The 24406-nt window shown below is 40.9% G+C and overlaps 2 protein-coding genes and 1 long non-coding RNA gene across 3 annotated transcripts; all 3 read left to right on the top strand.

Annotated features, from left to right (window-relative positions):
• Nucleotides 1-3347: 3347 nt before the first annotated feature.
• On the top strand, nt 3348-12544 carry LOC128455511 (uncharacterized). Its single transcript, XM_053439182.1, has 8 exons — nt 3348-3354; nt 3601-3622; nt 6939-6960; nt 9892-10043; nt 10741-10957; nt 11596-11699; nt 12181-12315; nt 12454-12544. The coding sequence occupies exons 1-8, from the start codon at nt 3348-3350 to the stop codon at nt 12542-12544; spliced, it is 750 nt and encodes a 249-aa protein (XP_053295157.1).
• On the top strand, nt 7038-9279 carry LOC128455881 (uncharacterized). The gene is made up of 3 exons (XR_008341771.1): nt 7038-7737; nt 8498-8645; nt 8876-9279. It is a non-coding gene; the product is annotated as an uncharacterized LOC128455881 (long non-coding RNA).
• Nucleotides 12545-13465: 921 nt separating the features above from the next.
• On the top strand, nt 13466-20110 carry LOC128455877 (putative methyltransferase DDB_G0268948). Its single transcript, XM_053439828.1, has 6 exons — nt 13466-13799; nt 14823-14983; nt 15796-16012; nt 19091-19194; nt 19341-19478; nt 19974-20110. The coding sequence occupies exons 1-6, from the start codon at nt 13689-13691 to the stop codon at nt 20068-20070; spliced, it is 828 nt and encodes a 275-aa protein (XP_053295803.1). The 5' UTR covers nt 13466-13688; the 3' UTR covers nt 20071-20110.
• Nucleotides 20111-24406: the final 4296 nt, after the last annotated feature.

Raw genomic sequence — 24406 nt, 5'->3', positions numbered from 1 at the left:
GTATGAGATGACAACGCTGTCTGATTTGAAGGATCCTGTTGGTGTTAGGTTTCTCTGAAACTTGAGGAGAGTGTCTCTGTGATTTTGATATTTATCTTTTCTGCTAGCAGGATATTTTTAACTTTGATTAACTAGAATCCATTAATTTAAAAATAAATCAGTTATTAGGGTTTTGTTTTGCTTCTGTTTAGGTCAGTGATAATAATTTTGTAGTAGGTTCCAAATTGGTGGAAAAGCTTGATATTCAGAGTTTCTCATTTACACTGCCATCCTTCCTGACTCTTTGTTTATTCGTCCCCCACGCAGAAGAGGCAATAAGAACAGGAACCGTAGGAATCGCCTCTACAATCTGCTGCACAATGCGCCTGCTTTGTCTCAGCCTGATCCGTTGACCTGGGGAACCAGTTCGAAGGAGCTGCTGGAGAGTCCAGCCCCGGAGGAGCTGGAGCATGAGGGAGCCATGCCACGCAGACCGAGTGTCTACGAGTGGTATTGGTGATAGCCAATTACCTTTCTGGCCACTTACGCCGCCCCGCCCCCATGCCCTGGAGCAGACCGTTGACAGTGCCCCTCAATTGCATCGCTCAGGGCGGGGGGCGTGGCGGCGTTCTGAGGGACAGCTGGCGGGTCAGGGATGAGATGGGCGCCACCTAGTGTCTAAACCGAGAAGTACAATACAGTGGGCAATAGTCCATTACATTACAATTCATTTAGCTGACGCTTTAATCCAAAGCGATTCACAATCAATGCATTCAAGGGTACCCGAGGGAACAAACCCCGAACAACAAGAATCAAGAAAGTACAATTTCTTCAAAAATGGAGCAAAACTACATAGTGCTATAATTAAGTTTCATTTAAGTGTTACTAAATTGCTAGTTTAAAAAAAAATATTTAATTTTTTTATTTTTTTAATTTATTATTATTATTTTTTTTTTTTTTTGAGGCGGGCCAATTTAAAATGGATGGGGGGCCGCCGATGGCCCGCGGGCCGTAGTTTGGACACCCCTGGTCTACGAACTTAAACCTGATGAAGCTGGTTTGAGGTGAAATGGACAGAAGGTGAAAGAAAAGCAAACATGGAAGTATAAGAACGTCTTCGGCTGCTTGATGTGACAACAATTTCAAGAAGCCAACATTCTGTTCCTCGAGAAGATCCCACGATTCCTTCCTTTTACATTTTCCAATATTTGGTCTTAATTTTAGAAAAGCTGTGAACCTTTAAATATTTTTCTCTACAAGACTTTTATTAAATGATCCTAGATGAGTCTTTGAGGAGAATTTCTCTGTGTTGTGGTGACAGAGCTGAGACGGATCTTGCTTCTTCTGCTCCAGAAGAGTCTCGGTGGAGAATCATTCTCAGACATCTCCACACTTGCTTTCCAAGATTGTCACTGATCTCTTTGATCGTCTGCTCCTCTAATCTCTGATTCCAGACAGGTGTTCAGGGGAAACTTAAACCAGAGGTCACAATGTTTGCTTGAATCCACTTTTTAAACTTCTTTTAACAGCTACATTTGAACACAAACCATTCAGATCCACGTGTGAATGTGTGTGAATAAACACTCAACATACGTCTAACAGAGCACAGGCAAATCACCACTGACACGCAGGCTCAGGGTGAGATGATCTGAAGAGGACACTGCCTGTAGCTCTGTGACTTGGCAGGAAACCAGTAGCACTAACACCACTCACTTTCCTGGGAGGCACCAAAGAGTGGAAAACATCCAGTCACCTTCAATAACCTCCGATGATCTGTGCATAAGGAAAAAAATGTTCCTCAGGATGACTTGTGCCTGTTGGTACATTTTTTTCAACCCATGACATGTTATTCCAGAGAACCATCTCTCAGGTGAGGTATCAATAGCCACTTTGCAGGATTTCCAACTGAAACTTAGCTCTCACTTCTCTATTCACATGGCCTTAGTGTCTCAGAGTGTGTGTGCCCTGCATGTTTGTCATGTTTTACACAAGTCCTCCCTTTTTATCATGTGACAGAGATACAGATGTGGTGGTAGAGATTTTAAAGGGTTCCATAACTGTACTGTCTGGACCTGGCAGCACTATGGGCTGGCGACATCTTCTATTGGCCGAATCACTCACCTGATCTCAGTGCAGCTTTGTGTTGGAGTTGGTGGAGAGCAGAACAATGTGAAGAGCTGAATGAGGCTCTAGTGGAAGATAATCACCAGGGAACATTCAAGGAGAGTCTGCTGATGTCTGAGGGTCCAACACTTCAAACAGTCACAGACTGCAAAAGATTTTTCCACATATTAAATATTCTTGATATCTATAAATATTTAATTAAACATTTTATCATTTCACTTTGCTTTTCAAAGTCTTTGCCTTTACCCTCTTCCACGTTGATGAACTAAAATATAATTGATATAAATCCCCTGTTACGTAGAGAATAAAAGCATTCTTCAAGAAAACAGTAAAATCTTTAAAATGATTGTGTTTAATTAAGTGTTTCATTACAAATACAAAGTGAGGCAAAATGCAAGTGTTCCCAGTGTTCACTTAAAAAAAAATTTGCTCGATCTGGGACAAACAAACCTTCCTTTCTATTTGTTGTTTCAGTTGCACCAGTTTAAACTTCAGCAGCTCCGACTCTCTCTTCTCACACAAATACACACTCAACTCAAGTGATTCATTTCTATTGATGTCTCTTTTCACAATTGGATGTTCCCTCTTATAACAGGTTCTCAATGTCGCCAATGATTTCATGTGCATAGATTTAACACATTACATAAGAGCTGAACATACAAATAGGATTTAGAACTCATTTGTATTAGTCCCAACCAACAACTTTCCCTCCTGCTGTATTCAAATGAAAGAAGACTGATCAGAAGTAAAAGATAATATGTGGGTGTTAAGAGTTCAAATGGGAGCAAGTAAAGTTTTTGACAGAGTATATTGACGCGATATTAACGTCGGTGATGTCAGACTCGGATAATAACTCACACTTTGATTATGTTTCCTCTCTCTGGTTAAACGCTGCTCAGGGAGTTGGAGCGACTTCAAACAGGAAGCAGGTCTGCTGTACACATGTTCTCATCTCCACTCACATGTGCTGAAGCTGAACGTCCTCCCTGACTACTGAGTTCTATATTCAGATATTCCTTATGTTACTATATGATTTTGCCCGAACTGAAATATCTATGTCCACTGCTTTTCCACTTGTTTTCATCATGTAGTCACCTGATGATATTCTCTTTTGATGACCCCTAGCCTGGTTATTAATAGTTTGCTTTTATATTTACAAAAAGAGTTACAGCCCTTCTTAATTTTCCCAACAGCCTCTGAGCATAACTAAAGCAAACAAGGTATAAAACAGGATATGTATCGTTATGACAAGTGCGTTAGTCATGTTCTCTTAGAGGAGTTTTTCTCCGGTAAATTGAGTCGACAAGATACGCTGACATCTGGGTCATGTGTTTCCAGCAGGGAGAGCGAACCCCCCCCGTGTCAGGCTCGCTTTCTGCAAGATTAAGACTCAAGGCCGGTGGGGCTGATGTCACTGCTGATGTCACAGTCACAGCTGGATGTGAACTGACAGCCACATGTGACACACACAGTAAGTAGTGGTGTAAGTGTTTTAAGTGAAAGACACGATTCTCCAATTGTTTGTGGGATTAAGCCACCAAATATAGATTAAAAAACTTTCAAATCTTATTTTTAATTTCTCTAATACTTTTGTTTATGATCAAACATCATTTGACATTCAGAAGCACCTTGTGAGTAGCTAAAAAGTGAATTGATTGTGATGTTTTACACTTTGATTAAAACAAAATGGGATTTGTAGAGGAGCAAAAGTTTTCTTGGAATTCGTCCCAGATATATGATAGATACAAATTGAGTGCTGCTTCTCCATGTTTACTGTAGCTTCGGAACAGGAAGCAGACGTGTCCCAGTTGGTCTGAGAGGAATGGAAACATCATAACAGGAAAATGTATTTAAACACACAGGAAGCCAGTTTAAAAATCGGAGAACTGGAATGATGTCATAATAGAGACATCATTCCAGTTCTCCGATTCCTATTGTGTTCATTGAGGTAAAGCTTGGTTTTGTAATTGTGTTAACATGTTCATACAATCGTTTACTGCAGAACTTTTCCACTGTGGAGGTGGAATGTCATTCAAGACTTAATCTACAGTAAAGACTTGTTCTGTGACGTGGTTGAAATCTTGTCTAGAAAACATCAAAAACAGATGTTTAGGGGCTATAAGATGTTAGGCTGTTGACAAACAACCTTATGAAGGACACCATAGAGGTTTAATAATTGCTGCTTCAGGGTAAGTGGTAAAAAGCTTTGATAAGTGTCAAATATTTGCTTGAAAATCTGATTCCATGCATTTGATGATATCTTTGGAAAACCCTGCAGGTGTCAAGACAGCAGGAGGTTCTGTTATTGAGAGGATCAATCTGGATGTAAGGACAATATAAACCCTATAGCTGATACGTTGGAATCATAGCCTGTTTAGAAAGTGATGCCAATACGGGAGTGCCTGAGACCTGTATTATCTCAATAGACCAGCAGAGGGCGACTCCTTTGGTTGGAAAAATAATTAAATTTGTATTGAAGTCTATATGAAAACTTCAATACAAAGTAAAAAGGTTCCCTGGGACTTTAGAATCTCAAGTTTCCGGTAGTTTGCAGGTGTGGGTGGGTGTGCAGTGCCCTGGAGTTCTCTGTCAGGCTCCAATAATATGGTTATTTCTTATTTAAAGAAAGCCAAGATGCTGCTGATTAAAATTCCAAACTCAAGTCTTAGAAGCAGCAGCAGCTCACAAACACGTGGGTGATGTCGCAGCTGGTTTCCTCTTGTCCTGACGTCTTGTCTTATTTCCTGAATGTTGCCAGCTTTCTTCGAGGTGTCAGATTGTTAACCAATTCGCTCTCTATAGCTCAACTCATTAAAATTTAAGTTTTCTCAGTAACAACTGCAACACTCTTCACACGGTCGGACCTAGTTTGATCCTAACACTGAATACAGGAGATTGTGATAGTGGATCTTGATCATGGAGGAAGCCGATCACAACAAGTGATCACAACAAGACTGTTTGATATACAATACGCCTGCTCACATATTCTACCATGAATGGAATTGACTTTCCTTCTGTCAAATCCACTTCTGTCTGACTGAGCTTCCTTAATGGCTGCAGTTGTGATGTCAGGGGTGGCTGTGGTTCGCCTTGGGCTGTCCACCAGATGTCCGGTGTCGGATTTGCCTGAGCTGAAACCATATACATTCTTTTGTCAAAACACAGCTGAGCCTTGATCCCAGCCTCACAAAGCTGCTGCATGGCCACAGACCTTCTGTGATGTTTAAGTAAAGAATAAAGGTTTTGGGTTGAAAAATGGTTGGAGTGATAAGGATTGCTTTATATATCAATTTTAAAGTCACTTATTTAAAATAAAAACCAACAAAAAAACACAGATGATAGTGGTTGAAAGCTTTCAACACAACCCTAACTCAGTGTTGCAAACAACATTGAAGCAGGAGACAAATTCCTAGCATATTTGTATGCGATATACAAACAGCAGATAACATTATAGGTGAACATTTTCCACATTTTCCACATCGGGCTTTTTCAAAGGTTTCTGAAAAGATGTCTGAAATTCCTTGAGGCGCTTTTTCTGTCAGTTAATTGCCCCCTTTTGCCAGAAAGGCTTTTCCCCCCCTTTGATTCCTCTTATACACCAACCCAGTCTCATCAGAAAACGTTCAATGGCAACGTTGGTCCACTTGGAACGACGTTACCATCTCACAATCTGAGAGGCCAGATTGTGAGATGGTAACATTTAGTCCTCCCTTTGTTTTGCATTGGCGTGTTCTCACGTCACGTGACTCTCAAGCTCCCGTCTGCGGAGAGGAAAACATGGCGGAGATTCCCTGTTTTTTCAGATAAAAATATAATTTTGTAACTTAGTTTGGGCATAAAAATACATTCTGACACCATTTCTAGCGAGAAATGTGCTCTTTGCTTCCACAGTCTTCAGCCAGTTCGTGCTTATGATAAATATTTTAATAGTTATCACGCATGTTTTTATCGTTGCTATGATGGTTGCCATGCCACCACGGCGCAGCTTGGTGTTTAAATCACAGTCCCTGCGTGGTGTCCTTCAGTGATCGTGAATGTTATTCATGTTATATAATAGTAATATTTGAGGCTAGATTACATCTCTAATGAGAAGGAACCTGCGAGTCTGTTCATACCGAGGCCGGCCCGAGTGCGCGACCGGCCCGAGTGGCGCGAGCCGAGCGGCCCGAGCGGCGCGAGCCGAGCGGCCCGAGTGCGCGACCGGACCGAGTGCGCGAGCGGACATGACGTGTGGCTGTCGTAAAAACCCTATTTGTAAACAACCAGTCCTTTAACTCGGGTCTGCGTTATAAACACGGAGCGCTTGGAAGACCACGATGTCATCTTCCTTCTGTCAGGTAAGTAGTTTATTGTTTTTAAAGATCGTTACGATCTAGGTTTACAGTCCGAGTGCGGAGAGAGTCCGTCAATCCACACTATGGACGCTGTTCATCAGCTAATACGCCATTGTTAGCCACATGCTTCAGCCCACGGTAGCCTGTGCTACCTGGGAGGTGAATACATGGTTGTTGAAAGCAGTTCAAGACGCTTAGCTCATCATTGAGGGACGCTACAATATAAATATAAACATGAATTTGATTTATGAATGCTTTAGATTAATAAGGAGTGTATTTGTCTACCATTACTCCACAATATCAGGTCAATTTGGTTTAATGTATAGTATGCACTATGACAATAATGTTTCCATGTTATGGAGTTGCGATTCATTTTATAAAACAATTGCTATGTTCTGTTTTTTAATCAAGGAGTATCAAAGTGAAGCTACAGGAGTTTCATTAACGTCAACAACTTGGACCGAACGGTTTGTTTTGCTTGATGAAGAGCAGGAAGGGCAGCCTGGACAGAAAGAGAAGCCGGGTTGAGCCCACTACCATCATCCATGTACCACGAGGAAGATGAGGGAGAGAAATGATCCTACCATTAAAGAGGTACTTTTAAGTTACATACCAGAAAAAACATTTTATATACTTTGCCAAATATACATTTTTATTAAATCCCCAAAGTACACTTGCTGAAATACAAGTTAATATCACACTGAAAGAATTTTGATCAATCATGCTTCCCTGCTGTGATTGTTTAACTAGGAAAACAACTTTTTCCACAGGAAGGCAAGTAAATTTAAGGAATACATGTGCAAAGTTTTCCTCTGTTATGTATAATGATGACCCCCATCAAACATAATGTTAGCAATATTTACACCTTTTAATTTATACTGTTTATTTCTGTCTACATGTGTGAATTTGCCTTCATTAGTTTCAGAAAAGAGCGATGATGTATCGGTCAGTGGGCGGCAGCACGAGACTCCGCAAACTAGTCTGTAAGCAAAGCAGACGAAGGCATCGAGGTTGCGGCCTGCCATCATTGTTATTTTGCTTAAGGGACTGAATATGTTTCATGTAGAAATATTAGCATTTCCCTTATATCTACAAAAACTGCTTGTTTCACAGACTGCAGTTTTGTTTTGATCCGATGTGGTGTGCAAATACAACCGTATCTGCAATGGGTTGTGGGGCATTAACATTTGTAACTCTAATTTTGTTTTGACAGACTGTGAAAAGAACGTTGAGAACATCACCACTCTACAGGAAGACACAGTCCAGTAATGGGTGTCAGAAGTTCAGTAGTGAACGACAGGTACTGTGGGAAAATGTGTGTCATTGTTGTACAATGTCCTTTGACTCTGTTTAAACAAGGTCAACACAAAAAGGTTTGATTGTAAACTGATATCGGTACGAATTCATGTTATTCTCCTCGTCAAAAGAAACAAACAATCCAAATTACCTGCAGAACGCCCTTGATGGACGCTTCAGGAGCATTGTCAGACTGGCGAGACAGCAAGATGCCAACTTTAATGCCAATTTATTTGTGTAACATTCTGTGACCAAATGTATAGATAACTTTTTGTAGATTGTAAAAATAGATAACCCATTTATTACAAAAAAACTACACTAGAATTACCACACTGCGTTGTATGACTCCGCTAACCAGTGCAGTGTCCGTCTACGTATTTCTACATATCTTCTCTCATATAAATGACACTGTATCTCTTGACAACTGAAACCATAAGATGAGGTCAGTGTGGCCTTGACCTTTTTACTTTAAGACAAATACAAAGTTAGACAATCCGAAAACATGCAGTTATGCCTCCGGCGACTCAGTATTGCAGAGGCATTAAAACCGTAGTGTAGTAGATTGGATTTTATTGGTGTTACATTGGACATCTTGTATGGGTACACCAAAAAATATATTTGGTTTCACATTCTAGATGGCAATAAGCAGAGTCATCAACTCAGGAAAAATATTTCTGTAGAAAAGAAAGCCTTGTATGTGTGTATGTATACATACACACAAATGCACAATTGAGACGTTTTTGTCTTTTATCATATATTCTCAGGCAGTACTGATGCATTTACTGAGAGGGGACGTGAGGGCCTACTCTGCGTGCTCAGAGTTCAAGCCCAGCAGGCTGCAGCGGGCCTGACATATTCTGGAACAGCAGCACAGTCTTTAGATGACTCCTCTGAAGATGAAAACATGGCGAGGTACTTCTCCACTGATGAAGAACTGTGAGGGCTGTGATTAGCTACACTCTCTTGCTACAATGCTACTCATGCTACTCCCTGGCAGCCTTAGGAAGGCATTAGCTTGCTGTGTGGTAGCTGTTAGCTTCAGCATTTTTAGTTTTTAGTGGCCTGTCTGACGTTTATGTTAAAAAAAAATCAGAGGGAACCATCTTCATAATTTAACACTATGGTTTGTTTGTGTCCTTCAGTTCTTCTCAAGAGAAGCAGTACAGGTGTGCCTCAGCTCCACGGTCCCTCCTGCAGCCTCCGCTCCTGATGCTAACCTCATGTCTCCATCACACCAAGCAGCAGACCTGGATTGACAGACCTTTCTCCAGAGCTGCCCCCTCCCTCTGAAACCCCCCTCTCCAAAACACTATTCGTGTAGTTTTTAAAGTATTTCTTGCATGAGAATTGTTGATCATATCATTTCCAGCAGATGCCTTAATATAATGTTTGTGCACAATAAATGACATTGATCATAACATAATGGTATTTCCTTGCACTTCTACACCATGATATTGGCAGATAAGATGCTGATTACATTAAAGCAGTGAATGCTCTTCTTTAAGCAACATAAACAAACAATGATCCAATGGATCTGAAGTAGAATGGGCACATTACATTCTGTAGAGAATGCCTCAGTTATGGAAGTCAGAAAATAACTTTCTTTATCTGAGGTTCCAGTCATTTATAGTCACAGCAAAGCACACAGGTCTGGTTGATGAGATCAAATCAAATCAAATCCAAAGAGAGAGAGAGAGAGAGAGAGAGAGAGAAGGAGAGAGAGAGAGAGAGAGAGAGAGAGTGTGTGTTTGTGTGTGTGTCTGCCAGCCAACCATCCTTTAAATTTTTGGGTCAGTGGTTGAGGTTAAAGTTAGCGTCAAGGTCAATGTTGGGTTAGGGTTATTGTAAGCAAGTAGTGGTTATGATTATGCTTAGTTATGATAAGTCTCCTGGAAATGAATTAGATGAATTTATCCAAAAATAACCATAGTAAGTGTGTTTGTGTGTGTGTGCGTGTGTGTGTACAAATGCGAGTGTGCATGTGGTACTTCTTCCTAACTGTTATGTTAGAGCAATTCTAGCAACCTAATAATAATAATAATAATAATAATAATAATAATAATAATAATAACAATAACAACATCAACAAAACCAGCACCACCACCACCACCACCAACAACAACAACAACATCAATGTTGACATCCTCAGAAGGGACAGCCAAATGTGCTGGCAGTAGATCTGGGATGTTGGACAGGCCAGACCACTCGTCAGTTGGCGCCGCACTTTAAAGAAGTCGTGGGAATTGACATCAGTGAGTGTCAGCTGGAGGAGGCCAGAGCTGTGCCCGGGTTCTCCAACATCGAGTACAGGTAAGACATCTGGAGGCGGTGTTACGCTAACCTGGAAACAACCTAAATAGTGTAAAATTGTGTTTGTTAATTTGTATAAATATTCTTCGAGGCTCCTGATTGTGATATGGAGTTTATTGTTCCTCTCATAAAGTGCTCTGCCTAGGCTGCAGAAATTAGCTTTACTAGGATCCACCCCTATCTCTAGACAGTGATGATTTGGTGACAGCGAATTTGTCCAAAACGGCTCTAGCACTTGGACTGAGGGCCTCTGCCTTCAATTTCCTATGTAAGAGTAATCTCAACCATTGGGTATTGAGCCAAATGCCTTAATGGGGTCATGTCAATACACAACTAGGCCCCCCTTCCCTTAGTGTACCTCTCTGATCAGCTTGGCGACAACTCCAATGTGTTACAGGCACCCGGGAATCCCAGAAATACTAGGCACCTTTTCTGAGGTGTCAGTGAGGGTATTCTCATGTATGAAGTGTGAAATCCTTCTAGATAAGCCCCTGAAGGAGACTTAACTGTGAGGTTGAGTTATGTTTCTATGGTACCCAGATACCTACCTGTAGTGGTTTATTCTTGGGCAAAATCACTTCCAAGAGAAGCGTTCATATAACCAGTGGTAATGGTTGTGTTAGTGAACAGTGTCCAGTTGTCTCTCTCTGTGCTATTTATCTGGACTCACAGGCTGTTCTGTCCGTTGCACCTGCAGGAAAGGGAGAGCAGAGGAGCTTCCATTCTCTGACGGCTCTGTAGACTTGGTGACGGCATCAGCAGCAGCCCACTGGTTTGACCACTCCAGGTTCCTGGCTGAGGCCAATCGGGTTCTGAAGCCCCGGGGCTGCATTGCTCTGCTGAGTTACACCAATCAGAACAACAGTCTTTCCTACCAGAACTGTGGAGAACAACTTAACAGCCTCTATGAAGAGGTGGGTGTAATAACTAAAATCCTTGTTTTAGTCAAATGTGAAAATAAGAGAACACCACAACTTCCAAAGGTATCCAGTAAAGTGGAGATAATGCTACTGTGACTCATGTCGATGCCACCGGGGTCTCCCCCACCACTGCCAGAGGTGAACCTGTTGCTTTTAAGCCTCTTTTTTATTAATTAAACTGCACCAAACATAGATTCCAAATCACTAAACATACATTGACAAGCAGTTTCTCACGACGTAGCAGCTCAGCTCCGTCATCTGTCTCTTTGTCTGTCTCTGTGACTCTCATGAGTTTCTCCTCATGTGTCTCCTTCGTGTCTCTTTCGTGTCTCTTTTGTGTCTCTTCCCCTGTGGCCGCTCTTTTGAATCAAGGGAGAGTTAATTGTCCAACTAATCAGCCAATCAACTCCCCCAGGTTCTCCTGGAGCTGCTCTCTAGCTCCTGCCACTACCATCATTAATAACAACAGCAAACATACAGATTTATAAAACTGCAGTTTTTACTGTTAAATTTGTTTTCAATGTTAGTTTATATTACTTACATTATATATTATTTAAACATACATACAGACACACAACAAAAGTCAGTGCATAGAGTAAAGGATTCATGTTTTTATCTTTATTCACTTCCAGGTGAAACAGCTGCTGATGCCATACACCAGCAACATCCCAGAAGCTCAGTGTAACAGTAAACTGGAGGAGTTATACTCTGCCATCCCTTTTCCAGACAAAGAACGGTAATTACAACACAGACACTTAACTGACCAATGCCAAGTACACCTCTGTAATACCTAGAATTAACTGTCGGCTGACAAATTAGGCCTCATTATATATCCTAGCCTTTAAAATACGGATAACAAAAGTGTTTAAACATTTTGTTTGGTTTCTCAGAGAATAAGTTTTGGTCCTTTAAAGAACATCTGTGTCCTATTTAGGGGAACGTTATTCATGAGTTTGTGCAAGACCAAAATAAAAGACTCGATAAAGTAAATTCAAATGTGGTTTTAATAAAATAACAATAATCTTTATTAAATCATCAGGTTTAGAAGAAACAGGTAAAATAAATTAGTATACAAATACAAGTGCCATATAAAATGCTCAATAAAATGAATTAAAAGACAAGTTATAAAGAAAGTTACGACTCAGATAAATTTATTATTTCTATTTCTCATTTTTGTCTTGAATAAAAAAAATTGATCTACTTTATTGAAACAACAGGATCGAAACAGAAGTGAAATCTTTCATCACTTTGAAAAACCTGGTGGGATTTATTGAGACCCTGTCCATGTTCCAAACCTACAAGGAGAAAGACCCTCAGTCGGCTAACGACCTGCTGCTCAACACTGAGAAGAGGTAAAACACACACACACACACACACACCAGCATTTCTCCAGGTATCCATTTTTTGATGTTTTTTTAAATAATTTACTGAATGTCTTCTTGGTGCTCTACAAGTTATATAATCAGAGTCTGTTTCTCACTGCTTCACAGGTTTCTGGATGAAATGGGAGTCACGTCTCTGGACACTGAAATAGAGTGGACGATGGAATATTTCTGTGTCCTGGCATCTAAACCAAAATGATCAACAATACAGAAAAAGAAAAAGAATAAACTGATTCTGGGATGTTAAAGCCTCTGATGTATTAAAGAGTGTGCATATTGAATTTGGACATTTCTGTGTTTTTCCCCAGTCAAACTCTTACTGACCTTTTGTATGTAATGTAAACTCTGTATGAAAAGCTTTCCAATCTAATCCTTAACACACTGTGTTTTGGCACAAAAACTACAATTCAAAACATTTCCAAAAGCAGCTGAACCTTCACAGACTTATTTGTTGTAACTGCTTCAGTGTGACTTCTTTATTTTGTGCTATTTTTCATTCTGTTGAAGGTAACTTGTCACTTCTACTTTGTGCAACATGAAAATATGTGTAGTGTAATGACACTAGTGACATCATACTGCATTGCCATTAAAAGTACTTTCTGAAGACGCCAATAATACAACAAAAAAGACTAAGTACTTCTTATATTTAATTGATAACCAGATATAACTGATACATTGCAGAGTCAAGTTTAAAATACCAATAATTATTATATGAGCAGTTTATTATTAATCCTATGAAGTCAGAGTTGACATGTCCTCACAGCCCTTGCAGGAAATGGACTGAACTAAACTCTGCTGACCAGCAGCTGTAGAGGTGTATAAGCAGTGACTGTTAATAATTAACAACCTTAGTTAAAGAGTACCATGACATTTAGAAGCCAACAGACGCACACACAGCTGCACACAACACGTCTTTGCAGTATTATAATTACACACATACAAATCGGACCTCGGCCACATCGTCCTCACCAGCTTGTTCTGACATGACCCTTGAACCGACACATGCCTGTGAGCTTTGCCTAAATGTGTTATTTTTATTATAACATTCAGGTCACTCAGCATTGTTGCACACAGAGAGGGAGCTGTCCCTTTAAACACCCTCATTATGAAACACACCACATACCAGCAGAGATAAAGGAGCCTCCCATTTCCCTTGCACCCCGTTGTTTCCCTCTTGTGTGTGTGCGTCCATGCAAGTGTTTTTTGTGTGTGTGTGTGTGTGTGTGTGTGTGTGTGTGGTTCTGACTGCCTGCCTGCAGACGAAATAGAAGGTTACATCGATTGCTTTAGGCTCTTTATGAAGCTTATAATAAATCAGCTGTTCACGGAGGCATCAGTTAACAATGGCTCACCGTCTGTTTGAGGGCAAGAAGCATGCAGCTTCTTACTTAAAGTACAGGGTCTCCCCATCAGAACATCTAATACAACAGGTCCTTGGATTCCTGGAAAAACGGGTAAGTGCAAGTAGGAAGAGGATGGCAGCCTCTGGAATATTAAGTACTGGAGGACAAATGTTGAAACTAACTGCACAGCGATGTTATTTTATTTTAAATATGTTTATTGAAGTTTTCAGTTTTTAGAACAGACAGAGCATACAAACACATATAACATACAGAACAAAGCACATCAAAATTAGTAGCCCATGGTCAAAACATAAATATTAAGTAAAAGGATCAGAAGTTTTGTCAAGTGAATGTCAGAGTACAATAAAAAAGAAAAATACACTTACATATGCATAGTAAAGCACTATAGAGCGGCCTACCCATTAAAGAATCCTAGTACAGGGTCCCAAATCTTATCAAACACATCTCCTCTATCATCGTTATAGTATCTCAGTCGCTCCAAATGCAGTGTGTTAGACATTTCTCCTAACCACAGGTCGTATGTAGGCACAGAGTCCAACTTCCACACACGTAATATCAATTTCTTGGCAAGCACCATCCCAAATTCAATAGCCTTCTTCTCGTATTTATTAATAAAAGACAAGGGACTTGTAGCTCCCAGAATTGCCACAAGTGGGTCAGGTTCCAAACGTTTCCCAAAAGCCTCAGAGAAGCATTGAAAAATACTTTTCCAATATGAATGGAGTTTGCTACATAACCAAAATGAGTGTGCTAAATTACCTATCATGGACTTACATTGATTACAGACAGGTGAGACATTAGGGTAAAATTTGTTTAGCTTCTCCAGGGAATAATAAAGTCTGTGGACTGTTTTAAACTGTATAAGATTGTGTCTAACATTAACTGAACATCTGTGCACATTCCGCAAACATTCGTCCCAAATATCATCACTCAGTTCCAAATTTAACTCATCTGCCCATGCCTGCCTACGCTCCTCGGTACCCAGCACAGCTCCCTTATGAAGAATTTTGTAAAAGAAGGAAACCGCCCCGCGAGTAGCCGGATCAAATTTATTCATTGTCTCAAGAGTTTCGTGCTTATTCAGGCTCTGATACAGCGATGTTATTTTGACAGAAAGCTCGTCCCTTTGAGCTGGCAGTGGATGTGGGTTGTGGCTCGGGACAGGGCACTCAGTTGCTGGCCCAACACTTTGCTTCCGTGGTGGGTACAGATGTGAGTCCTGCCCAGCTGGATTTGGCTGTGCAGTATGCTCTGGAGGCAAACATCACATATAGGTGAGCATGGACTAACCTGCAATCAGGATTCATATTTTTATTCTTGAACTTAACAGTTGTTAGTTTGTTTGTGCCATGTTTACCTGGCTACAGAGGGAGAAATCAAGCCAACCATTCCAAAAATGCATGGCGAGATATCAAGATAACACCAACATTTTATATTTACTGCTCCAGAGGAGGCCTGAGTCCGACACCTCTCACACTTTCAACACCGGCCAGCAATGTCGTGGACACAGGAGATCTATGTGTGAGGTTGTTTTATAAAATACCACTAGAGGGTGACATTCGAATCAAGACTCCATGTGTTTATTGTCTCTGCTTTCACAGTCTATGTTAATTTTGTTGGGCAGTTTTTCATGTGGCCTTCATCCACTTTACATAATCTCAAAGTCGGTCATGCTGTGAGGCCCACACTGCAGAACCAACATACAGTCAACTGAATAATAATCCCCTATGTATTGTTTGGCAATATAATATAAAGAACACAAATATTTAAAAAATGAATACGCAAAGCATGGAGAACATTGATTTAATAAACCCAGTATCAATGGAGTATTTATTCCCAATGTTTGAGATATTTTAGAATATCTATATTAGTATCAGTAAAACCTAGATGGATACAAGGTGGACTTAATCATGTATTGCATTGGTGCAACATTAAAACTCAGAAATGAATAGTTTAATCTGACTTAGTGATTTTTGTACTTAAAAATCCATTAGTTGTACAATGTGGAAAGGCCCAAACGTGGTTTCACCTGGTGTGTGTGTGTGTGTGGAGTTTGATTCAGTTCCTGCTACCTTCCCATCTTCAGAGAGTGTGCGGCTGAGGAGCTGCCGTTGGCTGACAGCTCAGTGGACCTGCTGACGGTTATGACTGCGTTCCACTGGTTCGACAGGCCACGCTTTCTCCTGGAGGCCCACAGAGTCCTGAAGCCCCGCGGCTGCCTGGCTCTGCTCAGCTACACCATGGACATGGAGCTCAGCTACGACGGCTGCTGCTCGCAAGCACTCAACCAAGTCTGCACAGAGGTACACGCAGAGTGAGAGAGGCTACTGTGAATGTGCACATACATACAGATTTCAAATGTTTTTTCCTGTTATAGAAATACTTACATGTCAGGACACATGATAAGGTAAATGAAAAGCATGTGTACCCGCATAATAAAGATAGCAGGGATCAATCCTGCTTCAGGGAACCATTCATAGTCATGACCTGTTCGTAAATCTGCATATTGAAAGACCAGAGTCCCATGAGGACTGTGGGCTGTGAGTATGAGGACAGCATTTTTCCTTTAATATGTAAGATTGCACGTGTTCAGACAGGATTCATCCCACTGACACATACTAAACAGGCAAATATCATCAGAGCAAATACAAACAACACAAGCAAATCACATTGCACAACATCGCCATCTAGTGGTTATTTTTATTTTTTTTATTTGCCTTTATTTAACCAGGTCGGTCCCGTTGAGATACAATGACCTCTTTTGCAAGGGAAGCCTGGCCAAGACAGCAGCATACAAAATGTCAAACAGTCACAAGACACACACAAATCACATAACACAGATCAAACAAGATAAGTTCCCTGTTCCCTTAAGATAAGGCAACAGGACTAAAGCTCCGGATTCCCACCAAAACAAGAACAAGTGTGGTATGAAGCCGCTCCAATTTCTCTCACCAAGTCTTCAAAGTGTCAAGGTTTATGAGCTCCTTTAACTTTAGGGTTTTTTGCAGTACATTCCAAGCAGCAGGTGCAGCGAACTTAAAACAGTGCTTACCAAATTCAGTGTTTACTTTGGGCATAATTAATAAATAAAGCTCATTTGAACGTAAGCAGTAATTGCTCTGGGATTTAAAGATGTACTTACATAAGTAGTGGGGGAGCAGACCCAAGATAGCTTTATAAATAAAAATATGCCAATGTATAAGGCGGCGTGCTGCCAGAGATGGCCACTCAACTCGAGCATATAAGATGCAGCGGTGAGTGAGGGCTTTACAACCAGTGACAAACCTTAAGGCACCATGATATACAGTGTCTAGAGAACGCAGACAGTTTGCTGGGGCATTCATATATAAGAGATCACTGTAATCAAGTACAGGGAGGAAAGTGGTAGCAATCAACTTTTTTCTGGTAAAAAAAGAAAAACAAGATTTGTGACGGAAGAAGAATCCCAGTTTCACTCTTAATATTTTTACCAGATTTTCTACATGTGGTTTAAAAGAAAGTCGATCATCAATTAAAATGCCGAGATACTTGTAACAGTTCACAAGTTCAATTTCATACCCTTGCAATGACAAAATGCTGGGTGGAGACACAGGCACTTTTCTGCCATTGGAAAATATCATCAGGTTGGTTTTGGCGGCATTCAAGACAAGTCTAAGTTCAATGAGCTGATTTTCCACAAGGTTAAAAGCAATTTGTAAGTTGCCAAGGGCTTCGGCAAGAGTGATGCCACAACAGTATATAACTGTGTCATCAGCATAAAAATGAGATTTGGCATTTGGGACGTTACTGCCCAATGTATTTACATAAATAACAAACAGAATCTGGCCAAGAACTGAGCCCTGTGGCACACCAGTAGAGACATTTAGCAGTGTGGATGAGCTGCCTTCAAAACAAACACATTGTTTTCTATTAGACAGATAATTATTAAACCAGCCAACAGCCTGCTCAGATAAACCTATATCAAGCAGGCGTTGCTTCAGAATGGAATGATCCACTGTGTCAAAGGCCTTAGAAAGGTCAACAAAGAGAGCTGTGCACACTTTCTTTTGATCCAGCCTGTCTATTATATCATTAGTGAGTTTGAGTGAGGCTGTAGTTGTGCTGTGTTGTTTCCTAAAGCCGGATTGGTATGGGGAGAGAATGTTGTTAGTATGGAGAAAATCTTTCAACTGATTGTTTACTAGACCTTCAAGGACCTTTGACAGGATGGACAACTTGGAGATGGGTCGATAATTATTCAAGCAAGTAGGGTCCCCTCCTTTCAAAAGGGGAAGGACGTAAGCGACTTTCCAAATTTCAGGAATACAATTTGTGGTGATAGTGAGGTTAAAAAGATATTGGAGCGGTTTGGCAATAAAATCAGCTGCTAACTTTAAGAAATATGGTTCCAAATAATCTGGACCTGCAGATTTACTGATATCAAGAGAGCAAAGAGCTCTATGGACCTCTTCCACTGAAAACAACCTAAAAACAAAGGAAGGTTGACCAGCAGGGATAAGGCCTTGAGACATGTTTCCAACATCTGGGGCAGAAGACGCAATATTAAGGGCAGGCATAGCAATCGTGGAAGAAGACCGAGAGAATAAGGAGCCAGAGGCAGAAAAATGAGTATTAAAACAATCAAGTATAGTTGCCCTGTCAGTTACAGTGGTAGCATCATTAACAATACAGGGTGGGAGTTCGCTATGATTTTCAGTGGCTGAGATAGATTTGATCACTTTCCAAAATTTTTTAGGGTCGTTTAAATTTTTCGTTATTGCAGAGAGATAAAAGCTAGATTTTGCTTTTTTAATAAGAAAGGTAAAACTATTTCTGAGTTGCCTAAATATAAGTTTATCTGCCTCAGACTGTGTCTTTCTGGCCTTAGCCCATGCAAGATTTCTATTATGCAGTAGATCGGCTAAATCGGGCGTGAACCAGGGATTATCCCTCCCCTTAACCTTATATTTTCTGAAGGGAGCATGCTTATCAAGCAGGGAAGATAAACCTTCAGAGAAAAATTGCCATGCAGTCTCTACATCATTAATTAATTCAATACGATCCCAGTTAAGATCATATAAATCACGGAAGAACGCCTGTTCAACAAAGGCCCTCATATTACGTTTTATCAGAATACGAGGTTTGGATTTTGGAACTTTGGCATTTCTGACTGCAGCAATCACACAGTGGTCACTAATATCATTTGCAAAAACACCTGACATCGAATACTTGTGTGGTACATTAGTCAAGACCAAGTCAATTAAAGATTATTTATCTGGACACTTCAAATTTGGGTGTGTGGGGTTATTATTGTGTTAAGCCCATCAGTGGGTAAAACACCTGACTCAAGTTGTGTATAATGACATCAGTGGGTTGATGGACTCTTCTGATGATTTGATCAGTTTTATGCAGCTTTAAAACTCTACCGCGACCCTCACATTGGTCCCAGCACTATTGAGTTGTACCGGGCGGCGTATGAATCCATCCCTTACCCAGACAAGGAGTGGTGAGTGAACACATTCCTCTCTCTCAATTCTAAATATTAATTTCCAATCTTTGTCACTTCGGTCAGTACAGTAGTATGATTTGTGTGTGTGTGTGTGTGTGTGTGTGTGTGTGTGTGTGTGTGTGTGTGTGTGTGTGTTCATAAAGGCAAGAGTGTGTGAGAGTGAGAAAGGCCATGCCTCTGTCCGGCTACATGGGGATGGTGGAGTCTTTCTCCAGCTATCAGATTCTGCTGAGAGCCGACCCGCAGAAGGCCGAGCAACTCTCCCAGGACATCTGTCAAAAGTAAATACTGATGCACCACACTATGCACACGCATGCAAATAACACACATGTCCGTGAAAATGAAGAAAAATGACTCATATGATGATATTATTAGTATTATTAGGAAAATACCTGTGCCAAGGATTTCATATTTCTGCCCTGTCTGGTTGTTTGTTGGTTTGTTGGTTTGTATCTTTATTTGTTTGTGAGATAGAAACTTTCTGGAGAGATTTATTGAAGAACCTATTAAATTTAAGTGATGATCCGAATCTCGAATTTAGTTTTTAGTCAGGGAGAAATGAATATTTAAGGGACAGATATCTATGAGTGTGTGACATCTGGTGCAGCTTCATTGAATTTAAGGAGACTTTTGAGACTTAGGCGGAGGTTTGCACCATTCTAGTTGTTATATGACACGCTGAGAGATAAGATCTGCCACAGGAACAGGATGTTGTCCCTGACTTTACTCTCTGAATGACTCATAACACTTTATTTCCCATGCTCCTCTCTGTCCAGGCTGATGTCCGTGATGCAGGTGACCTCAGCAGACGCAGAGGTGGTGGTGGCTGTGAAGTATTACTACCTGCTGGCCTGTAAACCAGAGGAGGCCTGAGTCCGTCCACCTCTCACACTTTCAACACCGGCCAGCAATGTCGTGGACACAAGAGATCTATGTGTGAGGTTGTTTTTTAAAATACCACTAGAGGGTGACACTTGAATCAAGACTCCATGTGTTTATTGTCTCTGCTTTCACTGTCTATGTTCATTTTGTTGGGCAGTTTTTCATGTGGCCTTCATCCACTTTACATAATCTCAGAGACGTATATTCTCTTTATTTGCAGACCACTGTAGTTTTATTTGCCCTGACTCCTCCACAATACTGATTTTGCGTCGAATCTTCATTTGATTTTATCAGCAGTAATTATGATTTCAATGATAGAGGTGATGAACCTCATAGTGGGATTCTTCTGCTGGAGACAGACACACATTAGAAACTGGCAGAGAGGAGGCATTAAGCCTTCTGTCTCATTGCCTGACTCCACTTGACTGATAATGGTGTTCTGAGTGGATGAGTTTGTTTTCCTCCGTATTTCTCTACACTGTGCCAGCAAGTTGTGCGTCCGCAGCTGTCAGTCACATGTTCTCAGCTCGACTGAGCCACGTTCCACCTGATGAAGAGCAGACTGGCGGCTGAGAGGCAGCAAGCGGAGGAGCTGAGGGAAGCTGCAGTGAAGCTGGATCACCAGGGGACATTCAAAGAGTCGGCTGATGGCTGTGGGTCAAACACCTTTCACTGACTACACACAATGTTGAATATTATTAATATCTCTTGATACTTACAAAAAAATTGTATTTCAACATTTCAGTCTACTAGTCAGACAACCTGAATGGAATTGTAAACATTCAAACAAACAAAACACAATGTACATGACCCTGTTTGAGTTGAATATGAATGTCGGGGCTTCCGGACACATGGAGGCATGTTGTGTTTTTTCTGTTGTTTGATTACGTCTGAATAATGATTCACCTTTGACTTCTATTGGATTGAATTCTGCTGCAACAAAGTTTACCCCTGAAACTCCAGAAGTGATTTGTGGACTCAAACACTACACCCACTCCTCCATCGGCATAATGGTGAGTAGAGAAGGAGGGTGACCTATCCCTGATACTATATACTGATTCCTTAGAAATAAGCAGCACGCACTCTTCAGTATTTTTAACCTCTGCTCGCTCTCCGCTCATAGTGCTGACGCTCACATTCACAAAGCATGTTTGAATTGCATCAGGGATTTGTTGAAGTACACAGACAATACCACTAGAGGGTGGTATTTGATCAAAAGTGATGACAAGTCTATGATTATTGCCACTGGTGCTTGGAACGTCACAATATAGCATTCACCAGCTCATACATTTTCATAATAAACATATATGACCCAATGTAATGCACTTTTTCCATATTGTACACAATTGGTGAAAAGGTTTTAGAGAACCCTCAAAAAAAGTAGAACAGAACGGAACCAGGCAGAGACTCCAACTGATGGAGGAGCAGCACTGTCTACACCCCGGAACGTGTTCACATTGACCGATCTTCACAAAAATCAATACACAGGTGTATTTATTATTATTATTATTATTATTCATTATATAATTATGTTTTCACAGAGAAGTGAAGAGAAATGATGTGGACTGTTATCAACAGCTCTGTGGGAGATTATCACCTTGAATATTAATTCAGGCTTTTTAACATGGAGCCGGCCACTAGTGGCCATCCAGTGAACTGCAGTTTTTCACAGGATGTTGCCCAATCGTTTAAAGGCAGATTTAATGCCTTTATCAAAATGTGTGATGCTCCGGTCCTATAATGTGCTTTGAAGTTCTTGACCTTTAGTTGTCATCCCTCCTCTCTTATCTTGCTGGACATCTCCTCAAAACCCACAAGTTTGCTACGGAGCCGAGACAGACGCATCATCAGGTAATTTACCCAACTGTATGTTCCCTCCTGCTTCTCTTCTTCCACCATCATCATCATAATAGTTTGCTGGTACCTGCTTGCAAAAAAGGCTTCACCAGGGGCCTAAAGTCTCTGACTTGAAGCCCTGATCCACGAATTATTCCCTGGTTATTGGTAAAACTTTAAAAAAAATCCTATCCCACAATGTCAAAAGACAGTGACAAAATAACTCCCTGGATCCACCCCTTTGTCTGTGTAACCGTACATTTTCCCAGTGTTAGAAGATAAAGATATAAGAGACTGACTTTATTTATTCAGCTATTGATGAGAATTATATAACGATACTTATTGATATCGTTTTATTGCCTAGCTCCCTGTTCTATTTGCAAACTTTGGCTATGATCTTTGTCCACTTAAGTCCAAGGGCTGAGTGATACATCAAGAAAGGACACAGCACAGGCTTTGGCCCTGATGTCTTTAATGGCGTCTGCCACGTCTATAACATCTCTTTTGCATCCTGACTTGTATATATGTTTTTCATGTTATCAACATTTCTGCACATTTTCATCAGGAACCGGTTGGAAAAGTTCCAGACAGTGTCCGTAGCAACTGACACAGACATTTCAGTTCTCATATGTCTGAAAGCAACTTGATCTGCATATCGTGTCAGTGTCATTGGTTACACTAAATGTTTCAATGATTGTTTCAAGCCTGATTTACCTGACTTAAGTGTGACGCCGGATCTTTCCCGAAACGTCTTTTAGTTTTGGTTTCAACTCTGTCCATATGTCTGTTTCCTTGGTCCCATTAGACGGATCGTCACCGACTTCTGATAAATCTGCAGAAGGCCGAGGACAGCGAAATCTTCAAGCTCAAGATGCAAACGGCGGCCATCATTCATGACTGCGTGGTCAGGCTGCTGAACCACCGAGACAAAGAGTCTGTAGAGTGTCTGTGTGACCTGCTCACCACCATGGGCAAGGTCCTTGACTTAGAGGAGGCCAAGGTGAGCTGGAAGTAGTACATTTGACATAAATCCTAAATTTATTTTATTACGGTCTTAGAAAAGGTCTAAAGGGCTACAGATTGAAAGCTTCGAATATAATCTAAAGGATAATATGCGGCTGGTTTCCCTTTCCAAAACTAAATATTAAGAGAAATGCGTTGTTTGCAGGGATGAAGATGTGATGTGAACTTTTTGTCAGCAGTGTCTGGTAGATTGAATGGAGACATGCTGAACATGAACTTCATGTCTCAAATTAACCACTCTCCCTCTGTGTCTCACCAGCCTCAGATGGATGAGTATTTTATCCAGATTGAAAAGATCATCGAAGAGGGGAAAACTTCATCTCAAATACGATTAATGTTGCAGGCTATTATAGACCTGAGATTGGTGAGTCCTCTGTTTATGCCAAAATGTATCTAGGACTGTGTGATAAAACCCACACATGCTCCTAAATTCTCTGATCTGTCAAAGATAAAGAGCAATGAAATCTGTTTAACACTGATTCAGGTTTGAAGTCATTGTGGTTCTGAACATTTTTTTTTCTTCAGCACAACTGGGTGTCCAGAGGACCCGAGCAGGGTCCGAAAGTGCAACAACAACTGCTCTCCAATGACACCAAGAGACAGCCAGGTCAGTCCTGCAGTCTAAATCCTCTTTAAGGTTTAGAATCACATCGACACAGCTATAGTGACTCAGGAAACCAGTCTGTAGACTTCCTGTCCATATAACCTGCAGAGATGCTTTCATGCCCAACAGCAGACAGGAAGCCCCCTCACTCCCTCCCATCTGCTAGCTGAGCTATAATATTTCCTCTTGTAACGCAGCATGCCACAGAAACTGTCAGAAATGTCACTCTGTCTGCCACTTTCACAGCCGTCTGACTGCACTGTATTTCCTGTGAACTAATCTTAAACCTATATTTCCCTGTTCGTTTTTTTTTTTTTTTGTGTGGGTGTGTCTCCACAGATCCAAGTGAGCAGAGAGATCAGCTTGTGAAGTACGAGGAGCCCTGGACCACAGTGCCTAATAGGACCAAAAGAAGTTCCAGAGACTCCAAGAATATCCCAAAGGTCTCCAAGGTGAGATGAGCTGTCTGAGGCTTTGACACAGATCTTACCATTCTACGTTTTTCAAACCTTCTACTGTGAGGATTGTACAAATACACTGCATACAGGAGACGTGAAGCTGCTATTTACTTTCTGTCCCTAATAGTTGATTTGCTCATATTTCTACATTGGAATCACAAAAACAATGACAAACAATTACCATGTGGTAACTGGTCATGTTCCATGGAAACTTAAATCGGTGTCAGACGTGACGGCCGGGTAAAATCTGGAGGATTGGGTACAGACTTCAAACATTTAAATTACTTTGAAAATGTACATTTATTTTTTTTTCAGAACAACTGGGTGTCCAGAGGACCCAGGCAGGGTCCGCTAACCATTGTCCACAAGGAGGCAAAGAATAAAGAGAAGGAGGAGCAGAGAAAAG

The sequence above is a fragment of the Pleuronectes platessa genome, chromosome 14 (assembly GCF_947347685.1).
Source record: "Pleuronectes platessa chromosome 14, fPlePla1.1, whole genome shotgun sequence".
NCBI classification, from domain to species: domain Eukaryota; kingdom Metazoa; phylum Chordata; class Actinopteri; order Pleuronectiformes; family Pleuronectidae; genus Pleuronectes; species Pleuronectes platessa.
The sequence above is the reverse complement of the archived record's forward strand: the minus strand, read 5'-3'. Positions and strand labels throughout refer to the sequence as shown.